Below are 13,483 nucleotides of genomic sequence, written 5' to 3'. Positions count from 1 at the left end.
TTTTCTACTTTCAAAGCCCCCCGCCCCCCGACTCAGTTAGCCCAGACGGCTAGTTCGAATGAAATGCCGTCCTCTTGTTGGATTCTCCGCTGAGGGTTCGTCTGCCCGGCTAATAACACGGCGTTTGCTTTAGCATTAGCCATCAGCTCACCGTCATTGACATTTCTCCGACATGAGCTGTCGCCCTCTTTACTTTTTGCCCAAACGACATTTAATGCGACGAAACCATGGAGACCGAGCGGAGCAACTGTAGGCCAAGTCCGGTGGACAATCGTGAGTAGCTAGCTCTAGCAAACTGACCGCTATTCTCCTGGCAATAAAATAAAATTTAAAATAAAAAATAAAAAAGAAGAGGGCTTTCGGTGGGATTTTGAGCTGCCTTTAAAATGTTATGGTACGTGGTCTGGTTTAACGTGTTTGTGTGCTTCTTGTATAAAAGTATCGCTAGGTTGGACGAAGAAGAAACTTTTGTTTACTTTCTAAGCTAGCAGGCTAACTGCTAACCTCAAGCGCGCTCGTGTGGAAGTAAACTAAAACAAAAAGTTGTGGTGGGTATTTAAAATTTAGAAATGTAAGCCGTGAGCCGTCACATGAGGTTTGAATGATTAGTTGTGTCATGGCAGTGACTTGAAATGGTAGCGTGCTGAAATGGAATGATAGGCATAATGATTTAATGATTAAATCCCCCTACTTGCTGTCATTTTGACACCAGAAAAATCTTTATTGGCCAAAGTATGTGAAAACCCGCGCACAGAGATTGACTTGAAGTCAGCTGGCAGAGGCTTCAGCTCACCTTTGAAACAATGTTTATATATATATGTAATTTTTTTCCAATGTTCCTTATCTTAACTTTACATAGAAAATGTCCACCCAATTGCAACCCTAGTCCACAATCGTCTCTACAGTCTTGAGCGTGTTCACCTATCAACTAACCGCTCATTTTGTCTCATTGTAGGATTTTCCATCACAACAACAATATGATGGACAGCTGTGAACACTTTGCACACTCTCATCCATAACGGTTAGGCCAAGTCCGGCGTCATGTCTTCAGGTTCTGTATGGACAAGGGCTTGCGCTGATGACATGGACTTTGAAGCGTCCGAGGACGGTCTCAGCACTGTCACTCCTGGGGACCACCCAGCGACCAGCAATGACGGCATGTCCGACTTCTCCAACAGTGACATTTCGCTCCCCGAAGTCTGTGTCACCACCAACTTTGAGGAGACCATGACCAATGAGGTCCAGCAAGCCTATAGGATCTTCTCTGGCTTTCTTCTGGACAAGCACAAGGCACTTACCGGCCTGTTCCTCCACGCCGTGGGGCATCAGGAGGTCCAGTGTGGTGTCGGTGGTGTCTGCGCTCCGGGTCAGGCGAGGCTCAAGCAGTCCATGTGCTTGCGGAGGATGGAGGAGAAGTTTGTCGGCCTGGAGTATCAGAGCATAACAGAGTTTGTGGCTGACTTCAGGCTGATGTTGGAGAACTGCTACCGCTACCATGGCGTGGACCACTGGCTCTCCAAACAGGCTCAAAAACTGGAGATTATGTTAGAGCAGAAGCTTACACTACTGTCCAGGTACACACATAATTCACTGCACTCTTTATGGTGCTTGTGGTGTTGACAGTGGAAAAAGCAGGGTGGTAAAGAACTCAAGATGATACATAGAAAGGTCGGTATTGCAATTTCCAGTGGTTGGAATTAACAACTAGTTGCTCATTATAAAGTACAATTAGTGCCCAATTTAAGATAAAGAATTCTTTGTGATATATTTTCAGTAACAGAGATCGAGCCCTCCTGCGAATGGCAAAAAAAACACAATTGATGCCCCCCATAAGTTCAATTGCCGATATTAAGAGCATAAACTATTAATATACCACAGGTGGGTGAGCTGAAGCCTCACGAGATTCACTGTCACTTAAAATGATAAATTGAATTCCAAATTGTACCACTTTTGTGGTGTTTGACTTCATAGGTTTGCTGAATTAATGCCAGGGCTGAAAGGATACATTATCAATGCACCCAATCAATGTTGTCGTTAAAAACAATAATTGCCAACATGTCAGTTGGTTATTTGAATTTTGTGACTATTTGTGTAAATGTGATCCCCCTTGTCTCCATTTGTCCAATGAGGACGCTTCGTGAGAAGACCACGTTGGCAGTGACCTCCAAAGGGCGCTTTGGCACAGAGGAGGAGCGAGCTCCAGGAGGAACCTCCACAAGGAGACGATTGTCAGCTCGAAGCTTGGCGACGAGCACTGTCAGTGGGCATGAGTCGGTCATGGTGCAAGCCCTCAGGATGGAAGAGCAACAGCGGGCCAAGGAGGAAAAGAGGTATGCAGATTTCAGCCCCTCTTAGACGTGTCAACAAATTTTTCTTTTTTTTTTTTTTTTTTTTTTTAAATCAAATATGCAAGTTAACTTTTCAAAATGCATCCAATGTGGAATGATGTGTTACCCGTCTTAAGAGTATTTTGGGGATAAACGCTGTCATTTGTCTTTTTTTTTTTGTTTTTGTACAGTGCTACCAAACAATACAAAACATTGACATACTAAAAATTCAGCATTGGTTTTAAAAATAATTGTAATCTTGGTACCTTCTGCCATCTAGTGGAAGTGTTTTTAATAGTTCTGCCTGTCGCGCTATATCCCTAAAATAGATAGATTAAAGTAGACCTCAATTTGTAGTAACTAAATAATTTTTTGATAATATCCCGTGGCACTGTGTGTGGGAAGTCACTGGTGTACTTGCATGTATTTCTGTTCTTTAATGTATGTGGAAGTCAACAAACCATTGTTGTTTTTTTCCAGGCAACGTGAGCTAGAGAAAAGAGAAGCGGAAGAAATGTCGGCCAAGGCCGTGGAAGAGTGGGAGCAGACTTTGCTTTCGCAGGCATCCCCCAATGCCGTTGACATCCTGTGGGAGCTCCCCGCCATCGGCCACTTTCTATGCCTGGCCCAGACGGTGCTCAACCTTCCAGAGATTGTCTTCTTCGAGCTGGAGCGCTGCCTGCTGATGCCCCGATGCAGCAGTCTCCTCTCCAAAATAATGTCATCCCTCCTGTCTCCATTGCAGCGGCGGGCCACCTTGCACCGCCGTCCGGCTCTGCCGTACCGCCGCTGGGAGGCGGAGCTCAGGCTGCGCGTAAAGGCCTGGTACCGCAGTGTCGGGGGTGCCCGTGATCAACCAGCTCGGGCTGAGCAACTTGGACTTTGTCACCAGTTTTTCCGTATATTGGGCGAGGCGAGTCCCTTGGAGGAGAAGCCGTTTCACTTGCTGCCCTTCTGCCAGCGAGTGTGGCTTCTCAAGGGCTTGTGTGACCACGTGTACGAGACACAGAAGGACGTTCAGGATGCTGTGCTGGCCCAGCCCATTCACGAATGTAGGGAGTCCATTTTGGGCTACGACAGCAAGGACAACGCCTACATCCATTTCCCCCATTTCTGCGGGGCAGACTTGAGGATCTACTGCCAGAGCCCTAGCACACCGCCTGCTTTTCCTTTCCCTTCAGCATTGGTGAGACGGGCTTATCTACATCCTGAAGATTCTGACGTCCTGAAACACGAGGAGGGACACGTTGGAAGCGCAATGCACACTGACATCTCTGGTGGTTTGGAGAAGACTCTGAAGTATTTTGTAAAGGAAAATGGGGATAGACAGGAACATGAAGAAAGCTTCAGGTTTTGGCCCATGAAGAAAAAAGAAGAGTCAGGGTCATCGGACGGAGACGCCAATGATGAGTTAAGCCGAAGTAGTCGCACTAGCCACTTTGTCTCAAGAAAACCCACAAAACCAGAAACTGTAGAATCGGACGATCGATCCGCAACATTCGTCGATGGCCACTCCTTGGGTTCTGTACGTCCCATAAAAGAAGAGACTCCGAATCCTTGTCTGAATGTAGGGGAACACACCTACACGGGTAGGTCACCGGCTCGCTCTGCGGACACCACGTATTCACCAAGCAAAGCCTCGGGAATCAATATGGAGGAAGGAAACCTGAGCATGGGACACCAGCAAATAGCTCCCTGTTTGAAATGTAGCCAAACTGTCAAATCATTACAGCGAGGCTGCAGCTGCCCGCCTAGCCACCTTGCGCAAAACTCCAGCGATGAAGAGGATGTCGCCGGCAGAATGTGGTCTAAAAAAGAGAAGTGCAAGAAAAAGCGAGGAAGGAGGCAGCCACAGCAGGTGGAAAACGTTGAGGCAGCTGAATCGGCATTACAGGGAGTTACCACAAGCATTCCGAGGAAAGATAAAAGGAAGAAACAGAAAAAAGGTGAGAAAAGGATTGTTGTTCTTCAGTTCCATCGTAACCCCCCCCATGCATAATTTTCTAAAATGTTTGCTAAGTGTACAAAACTACCGGTACCACAATTAGGTTTCTTTTCGCGGTGTATAGAAGAATCTGCAGGTTTTTGACTTCATCCTCTGATTTGACTTTTTCAGGAAAAAAAGTTGACTCTGCAAAGAAAATCAATGAGCCTTCTGTTGAGCCATCGTTTAAGGTAGTTGCACACAATAAATGACTTTTACTGATTGTTTACTACTTGAGAGGATCAACTGCACCGATAATCGTGTGGCTGTTTTTTTCTACTCCTCTTTCCTAATCTTCCTCCGCAGTTGGTTTGCACCAGTCTGCAAGAGTTGCGAGAGCTTATCAGCAAAATAGAGGACGAGCTTGACGACCTGGAGAGCACGAAAAATAAATTGGTAGCTGACCAAGTGCTCAGTTGTTCATGCTTGCTGTGAGGAAAATAATGATATGGATCTTTTTTTTTTTTGCCTTTCAACTGGCAGGATCAATGGTATTTAAGAAAAGAAGCTGTGAAAGAGCTCCACGGCACTCTAATCAGACTACTGAATGAGCTATCACCCTGGGAACCAAAACTTGTGAAGGCTTACCAAAGAAACAGGTACAGTATCGTAAATGACTATTTAAAAAAAAAAGTTAAATTTTACTCAGTCCTGCAGTTTTGCCTCGAATCAGCAGCAAATATCTTCCTCCACCGTTGCCTTCTCTCCAGGCTTCGACTGAAGAAGGAGTTTGACGATTTCAAGAAGCATCCAGACTACAACAACTTTGTGCGAGAGGAGTGCGTATCATCATCATCATCTTCGTCGTCATCCGAAGATGCAGATACCGCGCTGTTGGATCGCCAACGAGGATCAGAAGATGAACTGGGATACGTACTTTCAAGAGATCTTTGGACTGGAGGTAATCTCTATAGCGTTGGATCTGGCGTGCATCATAATTGATCAAGTTTATTGAACACTATCAGTCTGAACATTGAAATAAACCGCATTCGTAATCGTCTTATTGACCACTTTGTCTCATTTCTGCCTTTGATTTATTTCAGCAAGCACCGGGGACTTTGAAACTGAATCTGTCGGAGAGAGGTCACCAGCCTTTGTAATCCAGACAAAACATCCAGAAACTGTTGAACAACTGTCAAGAGTTCAAGCCGACAGCAGCACCGCCACTTTCGCCCCGGACGCTGGTGCAAAGTCTAAATGTGAAATGATTCAGTCCAACACGGACTGGGATGCGGGAAAGGCGCTCCATGCTTCATTGACATCCACGCTTCACATTGCCAACCCGACTCCCGGACTGCCCAAAGGCTATACGCCCATTCCCACCCTCCTTGCTAAGAGCGTCGGTAACAAAGTGACCTTAATGAAACGACCTGCCGATTTCTCAGGGCTTCGCAACACCGATAGACAAAGTGAGGGATGTTCAAGCTCCCCGCGTACGTCTACCGCGGCGAGCGCAAACCCACCATCACAAACGACTCACCCCATTTCACAACGCAACTCACTGGAGACTGAAGGCGAACGCGCAGTTGGACGAACCGGAACGGTCAAAGTGGCAACAGCTCCTCTTACAACGGATCGGGCGAAAGGAAGCCAGATTTCATTGCCGAGTCCTCTCCACGTGGTATCGACTGTTCCAGGAGGGCGGGATCAATCTATCAGGAAAGGGGAACGCAATCCAGCTGAGAAGCCCGAGCAATCTCTTCATGACTACAGTAGGCAGGAGAATATTATGCAGCAGGTGGTGATTGCACCTTCCAAGCGTGTAATTCACCAATCCAAGGAGCAAAAATCGACGGGACCCCTGTACTTGTCCACAAATGTGCCTGGCTTTACCATTCCCGACACTGTTCAGCAAGTGACTCCTCTGAAGGATGCTTGGACAGTAAAGACCCCTTCCTTTTCTTCCCCGCCTTGCCAGCAGCACGGGTCACGAAACACCCTCGGGTTCCAGGTGACACAACCAAGCACTTCACAGAACACTCATCCAAATCCTTCATCCGTCATATCGACAACCATTTTGCCCTCTTCTCCGCCACCTCCACTTCCCGAACTTAAACAGGAACTGAAGACGGTCTGCATACGCGACTCGCAGTCCATCCTCGTGACGACGAGAGGAGGCAACACGGGCATTGTCAAAGTGCAGACGTCGTCTGCCCAGAATGCAATTGATGGTTTGTCCGCCAGTCCCGTCATCACCATTTCACCTCAGTTTAAGGCTTTCCTCGCGTCCAAGAGTGCAGAGGCCTCTTCGATCCCCTGTCAGAAGACTCCTTCTCCCGCTGCTCCAACCGTGGCCAGTGTCTCAGTAGCACAACCTCAAAAGCAGATTTCTTCAGTCTCACAGTCCTCTGCCATCGCAAATACGACGGGCCCGAGAAGTTTGACTTCAGTCACGCCCGTCTCCTCTGTGATAGGACCCCACAAATCTGATGGCTCGACAGTTACAAGAAACATTTACCACACTTTGCAGACGTCAGCAAACAGTAGTACCGTGGATGTTCTTGCACGAGCCGAGGTAGTCTGTCAGACCGCTTTGAAGCGGCCCAACACGGAGGAGCAACCCAAAGTTACGAAATTCATCCTGGTTAATCCCTCCTCCTCCTGTGCCTCTGCCGTAGCTGTTCCAAAAGAGGCATCTACAAATCCGACTCTTGCTCCAAACGTGGTCGTCCTCAACCAACCTTCCGAAACGGTGTCCGGCGCTTTAGCGGGACGTGCCGCAAGTCAGGCTGCGGCAACAGGCCTGAAAGCACAACGGATAACGACGTCGTCATCAAGTCAATCTCTGAAATTGGGATTCAACCCAGGTTTTGACTCAAATGCACCGTCCAAGGGAAAGAACATCACCCTTCCAACAGGTGGGTTTCATTAACTCTTTCATTCCACAAGACGTACTTGTACGTCTTTTTAAAATTAAGCCCCGCCTACCAAGGACATACTTGTAGTCTGTCTTTTTATTTTTTTTTTTCTGCGTCATAGAGAGGAGGAGGGTCTGATGCAATCTGTGAATGAAAATAAGACGTTTGCATTGTAAATCATGTAAAAAGCGACCAGTAGGTGGCAGTGGTACCTCACGTGCTTGAAATGCATGCTTTTACAATACGAAAACCTTTATTAGTCTCGCAATGGAGAAATTCCCAATTCAAATAAGCTCTTTTCTTCGTTTTTTGCCCAGGAATCGCCATTTTCATGAAACTTAGCCATTTTGTAATCCCGATTGCTGAAGAATGGTAAAAGATAGCAACAATTTTTTTTTCTGCTGAAAGAAGAGTCCAAACTTTATTTTTATTATGTTGACATAGCATTAGAACCAAATATTCTGTGGGCCTTGCAAGGTCAGTCATAATCCAGTAAAATGCTGGGATTGAGAGGGTTGCTCCAGTGAAAATGGCTGGGATTTAATGAGTTAATGTAGCGCAGATTGTTTTCCTCTTTGTCTCCTGATTGTCAAATGTGATCTCGACTGGAATCTGTACAGTAACAGCTCGTCCATCATGTGGATTCTGAAGATGAAAACACCACAGCAGTATCTTACTTTGTTCGTCAACCTCAATCTTGTGTGTCTTCAGGTCTTCAGATCCAGTTGTCGGGGATGACAGCAACTATCGGACAGACCATCGGTGCCCTGTCACGTTGCATTTCCAAAAGCACGCCGGGATCAATCTCGGATACAGGACGTTCAGCAGCAACCGCCACTCAATCGCCTCCATTTACAAAGCCAAAAACTGTCACCAGCTGTCTTAGCCAGCTTGTCGCCAATGCGACTCTGACCAGAACCTCTCACCCCCAGTCTTTCACAATAGCCTCCCATCTAGGCTCTTTCATTTCGACGACCGCTCCTCATCCTGCAGCGAGTCTGCCCTCCGATATCTTGGCCAGCCATGCAACCGTGACCTCAACCGTTCAGGGCGATCCAAACCCAACCTCTATGACCGCGCTTGCTCATCAGCCCTCGCATGCGCTAGCTAACGAAGCTCCCCAAATGATATCGCCTCTTCAAATAGCTCTCAATAAAAGCCAATCGCAAATTTCTTCAGCAAACGCCAACAGTACACAATCCATGAGCCCTGCCACCGGGGCTAACAATGCCCAGCAGAGGATCGTCATCAACACCTCGAAGCCCCTTGCCGCTGGCACACAGATCCTCTTCAACAACACCTATTTTGTCGTTCCTCCCCAAGGCTTAGGTCCAGGCAGCCATGTGCTCATCATCTCCAGCCCTCCTCCACAGAAAGTGCCTAATGCCACCATGAGCAGCATTGGATCGGCGACACCTTTGCAAGGAGCAAGCCAAGGTCCAACGACCCCTCAAGGACCAATTTTACCCAAATCGCAAGCCAGGTTGCCTGGTGTCCCAGTCGTGAATTCCCCTTTTGCAGCATGCACACCTGCTGTTGTTCCGGTAAACGTCCAGGGATCCGCACAATTCCCACCAAACGTAAGTCTTGTATCTGCGCCGAGCTCACGGCTTTGTGCCTCTGCGTCACCTGCGCTAACCATCCCGCCTCAGTTCGTCAACCGAGTAGCCCACCTTTCGTCAGTCATAACCGACGGCATCGGTGTTGCTTCTGCACTCGCGCCACTTGGTGCCGAATCTTCCGCCGCCATTTCCCATGCAAACGCATCCGCGTCGCCTCGATTGCCTGCTCCTTTATCATCTTCGCCCAGCCCCACGGCCCCTCCCCGCTCCCTCCCAGACACAACTAGGGAGTCGTGCATGCAGCCGCCCCCTCCATCTGGAGTTACGGCACCCTCAATTACGCATCAGGGCCTTGGCATCACCTTGGTCTGTAAACAGGCGCCGTCAGTCATTCATAAAATGTTCACAGGCTCATTCATGCCAACCATCCAGAACCTGCCCACCTCAACAGTTAGACCAATCGAAAGCACCACGAATGCTTTGGAAATGGCATGTACAGTTCCCTTATCTCCACCCACCGCTACCTTTCAACCAATCACGCTGCTTAGCACAAACCCCATCCACCAGCCCATCGGCCTGACCAATCAGGCAGCGGTCAAGCCCTCTCTGCAGAAATCGGCGTTAGGTATGGCTAACAGTGGAGCAAACAACCTGCTTATCAGTCCGGACGGTGCCATTTTGAGCTCGGTCCAGGGCCAGGCCAAAGCAGCTGAGCCGAACACGTACCCCAAACAGAGTGCGCTGATTCTCACCCCTAACAGTTCCGGCAGCTCTTGGCGTCACCAGCTGACACCAAGTCAACCAAATAACTGAGACCATGAGATTGAAATAGTTATGTTCTTGTTATTCACACTGTTAACCAGTTGTTTAAAAAAATAAAAAAAAAGTAGGGTCAGGCCCTCTGTTTAGACTATCAAATACTGTTCAAGACGCTGATGTTTTTTTGTTGTCTTATTTGATAACTACTGAGGTTAATGAACGATCTGTGTTTTGGACTTCATGGCCAGTAATGACAACTGGGGAGCGGGGGGGGGGGGGGGGGGGGGGGTCAAACGGATTTCATCTTCTATTGTAGTTAGTGCTTTTAAAAAGCCAGCTCTTCGATGAGGTTCATTGGTACAACTTGTCACTACTTTCAATGTTTCATAGAACATCACACTTCTGCCTCTTTGTACGCGTTTGAAAAACTGTTTTACATTGTAGGAAATGTAAATAGACCTTGTTGGATTTGTACTACGTTTGAGCCCATGTAAAATGTTTTGCAGTCACTTTGTATTTATTTTCTACCGTATCAGTTTTCGGCAACTCCTTGCCAAGGTTCATGGAACACATGCGTGGTTACAAAGCGTGGAAATAAACAATGCATCTGTGCCCATTGGGTTTCTGGGGTTCTTTGTTCTACAAAGACACCTTGCGGTCGTGTTTTTAATTTTTCTTTGAAAGCACATTGTGTAAATGTTCGACGCACAATATTTATCAACTGATGTATTCACGGCTGGATTGATGGTGACGTCAGACAACATGTGCTGTGGTTTCCTTTATTCTTGAGTGGCCGTCTGTCCCCTGTTGTCCTGTCTTTAAGGTGAATAGGGAGGAGGTAGCGGCCCCGAGGAGATCTTTTCATAGGCTGGAGGAGCATTCGGCATCTGGAGAAATCAACGTCAAGTAATGTGTAATGTATATGAAACTTGTCCCCACATTCATGACGGTAGTTAACTGCCTGACCCTCACCACAGATCGCAGGCTGCCAAAATCCGTGAGCGCCATCTTGTTGTCGGCGGAAGGTCGAGTCTCTGAGTATTGGACTCCCGTGTAAGTCAGCGACCCGGATCCGGGGCTCTGCATGAGGTCAGTGTTAAGAACGCTCACCGGACACTTGCATAGGTACACGTGCACTGTCTTGAGACTTTATTTTTAACCTACAAATGAACATTTAACCTGCATAAAACAAGGTCGTGTATTTAAACCAAACACAGAGCTTCGGCTTTCGGCCGCGAATTCAAAAACATAGAAAGCACAACTAACCCGCAACTGATGTTTGAACTCAACCGGTTCAAGCAATACATAAAGACCACATGAGAAGATTTTTGATCATCACAATGAAGGCCTCACCCTGATTTTTTTGTAGCCGCCCCTCTTCTTAAAGTACCAGCAGCCTACCAGGACAAGGGCAGCCAGGATGATGACCAGCAGCACAACACCCACTGCCCTGTACAGAAAAAAATTAGAAATACTGCAATACAGTCATGATTTCGTCTAGATATGCTCACTGTCTGTTCAGTCTAAAACAAAACTATTATTTTAAAATCTGAATGGCCACCGAGGCCATCTAGTGGAAAATTGTTGTTTAATTGTTCTGCCTGTCAATATATGCTGCTGGGATTGATAGATGAGCAAAGATATTTTGTTTGGAGTAAATTTTAGACCATCCATCCATCCAATTTCCAATCTGCTTTATCCTCACATGGGTCGCAGCCATGCATGTTTTGGAATGTGGGAGGAAACCGGAGGACCCTGAGAAAATCCACGCAGGCCCGTGGAAGGCCACAGCCGGGATCAAACCCACGACCTCTGCACTGTGAGGTCAGCGTGCTAACCACTGGGCCACCGGGCCATCCCAATTTTCTTTTGGGACCAATTAAATGAAATTGGATAATTCCCCACCGCACACCTGACGGTCTCTCACGGAACACTAATGTGCTTAGTAGTTGGGAATCACCGATCTACAACAAGTAGTCAGCCACGAGGTTTGGTAATGTTGGCAAATTATGATTTTTAGAGGCTGAAGACTGAAGCAAAAATGCTTGCATTAAGTCGGACATACTCCTCAGCTCTGACAAATCCACGTCGGTTGCTGGCAAAATAGATGTTGAAGTCTCCTCGGGGCATCCCGTCTGTGTTGTTGCAACGCATTAAGCTGTGGGCACAGACGGGGGACACAAGTCACTTCATCTCGCCATTTTAGCAGATTCAAGCGCTTAACTAAATTATTCAAATGAAGGTGAAGTAACACAGCCGTGTCAGCTCTCCCACTGAGACATCTTCTGCATCGCTGGGTCTGGTGTATCGCATCTTCCTCTTCACAATAGTCCATATATTTTCTGTGGGGTTAAGGTCGGGTAACTTTGCTGGACAGTCAAGAACAAGAATATCATGGTTGTTACACCAGGTACTGAGAGCTATTGGCACGTGTGTAAGCTCCAAGTCCTCTTGGAAAACGGAATCTGGCTCTCCATAAAATTGGTCAGCAACAGGATGCACGAAGTGCTCTAAAATTTCTTGGAAGACGGACGGCTACGTTGAATGTGGACTTGAGGAAACATAAAAGACCAACACCAGTACATGACATGGCACCCCAAACCATGACTGACTGTAGAAATTTGACACTGGACCTCAAGCAACGTGGATTCTGTGACTCCACTCGCTTCACCACTGTGTGGAATGAATGTATGCATTACATAAGTTCCACTTTTTGAATAGCATGATTCAATTTTTTTGGACGAGCATGTGCGTATGTGTATGATAATCAACTCTCGTCATGGCTGTTACAGTGAATACACAAACACACACACACGTTAAAAAAAATCAAACATCATCTTACCAAATTGGATTATTCACTTGAAGACGAACGGTCCTCTTGACTGGTTTACAGAGTCTGGCGCCTCGCTGCACCCTCGTCTTATGATTGTTTCACCCGCCCAGATTCCTTTTACCTTCAAGCGAAAGAAAAGGGGGGAATAAGCGCTGTAAAATCCTCATGACGGTCACGGGTTAGAGGCTCGTGGATAAAGCCATTGAAGCGGCGTAATCACCATGAACCCCCTGCGGACGTGAATGAAACATGATTATCCACTCGTGAGACTGTGCTGTAGTCAGCTGGTGGCATTTTTGTGTGTGTTTTGTGCAGTCCTTCTCAAACCTTTAACACCAAATTGGACCTCAGAATAATAAATTAACACTCCAAATATTAGCCCGATGAACATGAAAATACAGTAACATTAACAATGCACTTAAAAATTGAAATCTGGGCCAAAAATAACGATTAAAATCAAATGTATTGCACATAAAAGTTAAATCAAGTTGAACCTACGTTACAGTTTAAAAAGCAATTAGTTCTTAAAGATTAAATGCCAATGTACTGAACTGTGTTCAACACAACCACTGCAACTCGGCAGCGATTCTTCATTTACCACTAGAGGGAACCAGTGTATCACTACTGCAACTAGTACATGTACTGTACCACTCTTGGAAGATCACTACTTTCCCACTTGTTGTACATGTTGTTTCGAATAAAAAAAATCAATTTATATTGGGTGGGCCATGAGTTTCGATACATAGGGAAAAAACTTTTTTTAAAATATTTAGATGAGGTGGGGTAAAAGTTCCTCACAATCCTAATACAAATATACATATTTTCAAAATGTCTATATTTGAGTGGGCCATCCGTTTCCATTCACAAAGGTGGCAGAGGGAATAGGCAATGTACACAAACACTGAATTAGAAAGTGTTTCCAAACTTTTGACTGGTAGTGGATATATTTAATGATAACTAATTATTTGTACTGGTGAATCATGTTTCCAAACATAGTACCAAGTGTTTTTAGGAAAACGTTTCTTTTTGTACAGCAATAAGTCCCAATACATCCCCCCCCCCCCCAGATACCTTAAAAAGTAGTAACTGCTGAGAAACACTAAACAAATTAAAATGAAATGTATCATAACTGTGGAAACGTTTTATATATTTTTTATTTT

The 13,483-nt window shown here is 46.3% G+C and overlaps 2 protein-coding genes across 2 annotated transcripts; one reads left to right on the top strand and one right to left on the bottom strand.

The window, feature by feature from the left end:
- The first annotated feature begins 10 nt into the window (after window positions 1-10).
- On the top strand, window positions 11-9,769 carry brd10 (bromodomain containing 10). The gene is made up of 10 exons (XM_086135398.1): window positions 11-273; window positions 956-1,574; window positions 2,130-2,330; window positions 2,808-4,273; window positions 4,444-4,502; window positions 4,618-4,707; window positions 4,795-4,910; window positions 5,022-5,212; window positions 5,355-7,169; window positions 7,881-9,769. The coding sequence occupies exons 2-10, from the start codon at window positions 1,042-1,044 to the stop codon at window positions 9,542-9,544; spliced, it is 6,135 nt and encodes a 2,044-aa protein (XP_085991524.1). The 5' UTR covers window positions 11-273; window positions 956-1,041; the 3' UTR covers window positions 9,545-9,769.
- A 337-nt stretch (window positions 9,770-10,106) lies between these two features.
- Window positions 10,107-12,549, bottom strand: mlana (melan-A). Its single transcript, XM_086135399.1, has 5 exons — window positions 12,333-12,549; window positions 11,556-11,648; window positions 10,844-10,940; window positions 10,463-10,570; window positions 10,107-10,377 (listed from the first exon to the last, which is right to left on the bottom strand). The coding sequence occupies exons 2-5, from the start codon at window positions 11,642-11,644 to the stop codon at window positions 10,309-10,311; spliced, it is 363 nt and encodes a 120-aa protein (XP_085991525.1). The 5' UTR covers window positions 11,645-11,648; window positions 12,333-12,549; the 3' UTR covers window positions 10,107-10,308.
- Window positions 12,550-13,483: the final 934 nt, after the last annotated feature.

Source organism: Hippocampus guttulatus, chromosome 17 (genome assembly GCF_054856545.1).
Source record: "Hippocampus guttulatus isolate MCC_2025c chromosome 17, RoL_Hgut_1.0, whole genome shotgun sequence".
NCBI classification, from domain to species: Eukaryota; Metazoa; Chordata; class Actinopteri; order Syngnathiformes; family Syngnathidae; genus Hippocampus; species Hippocampus guttulatus.
The sequence above is the reverse complement of the archived record's forward strand: the minus strand, read 5'-3'. Positions and strand labels throughout refer to the sequence as shown.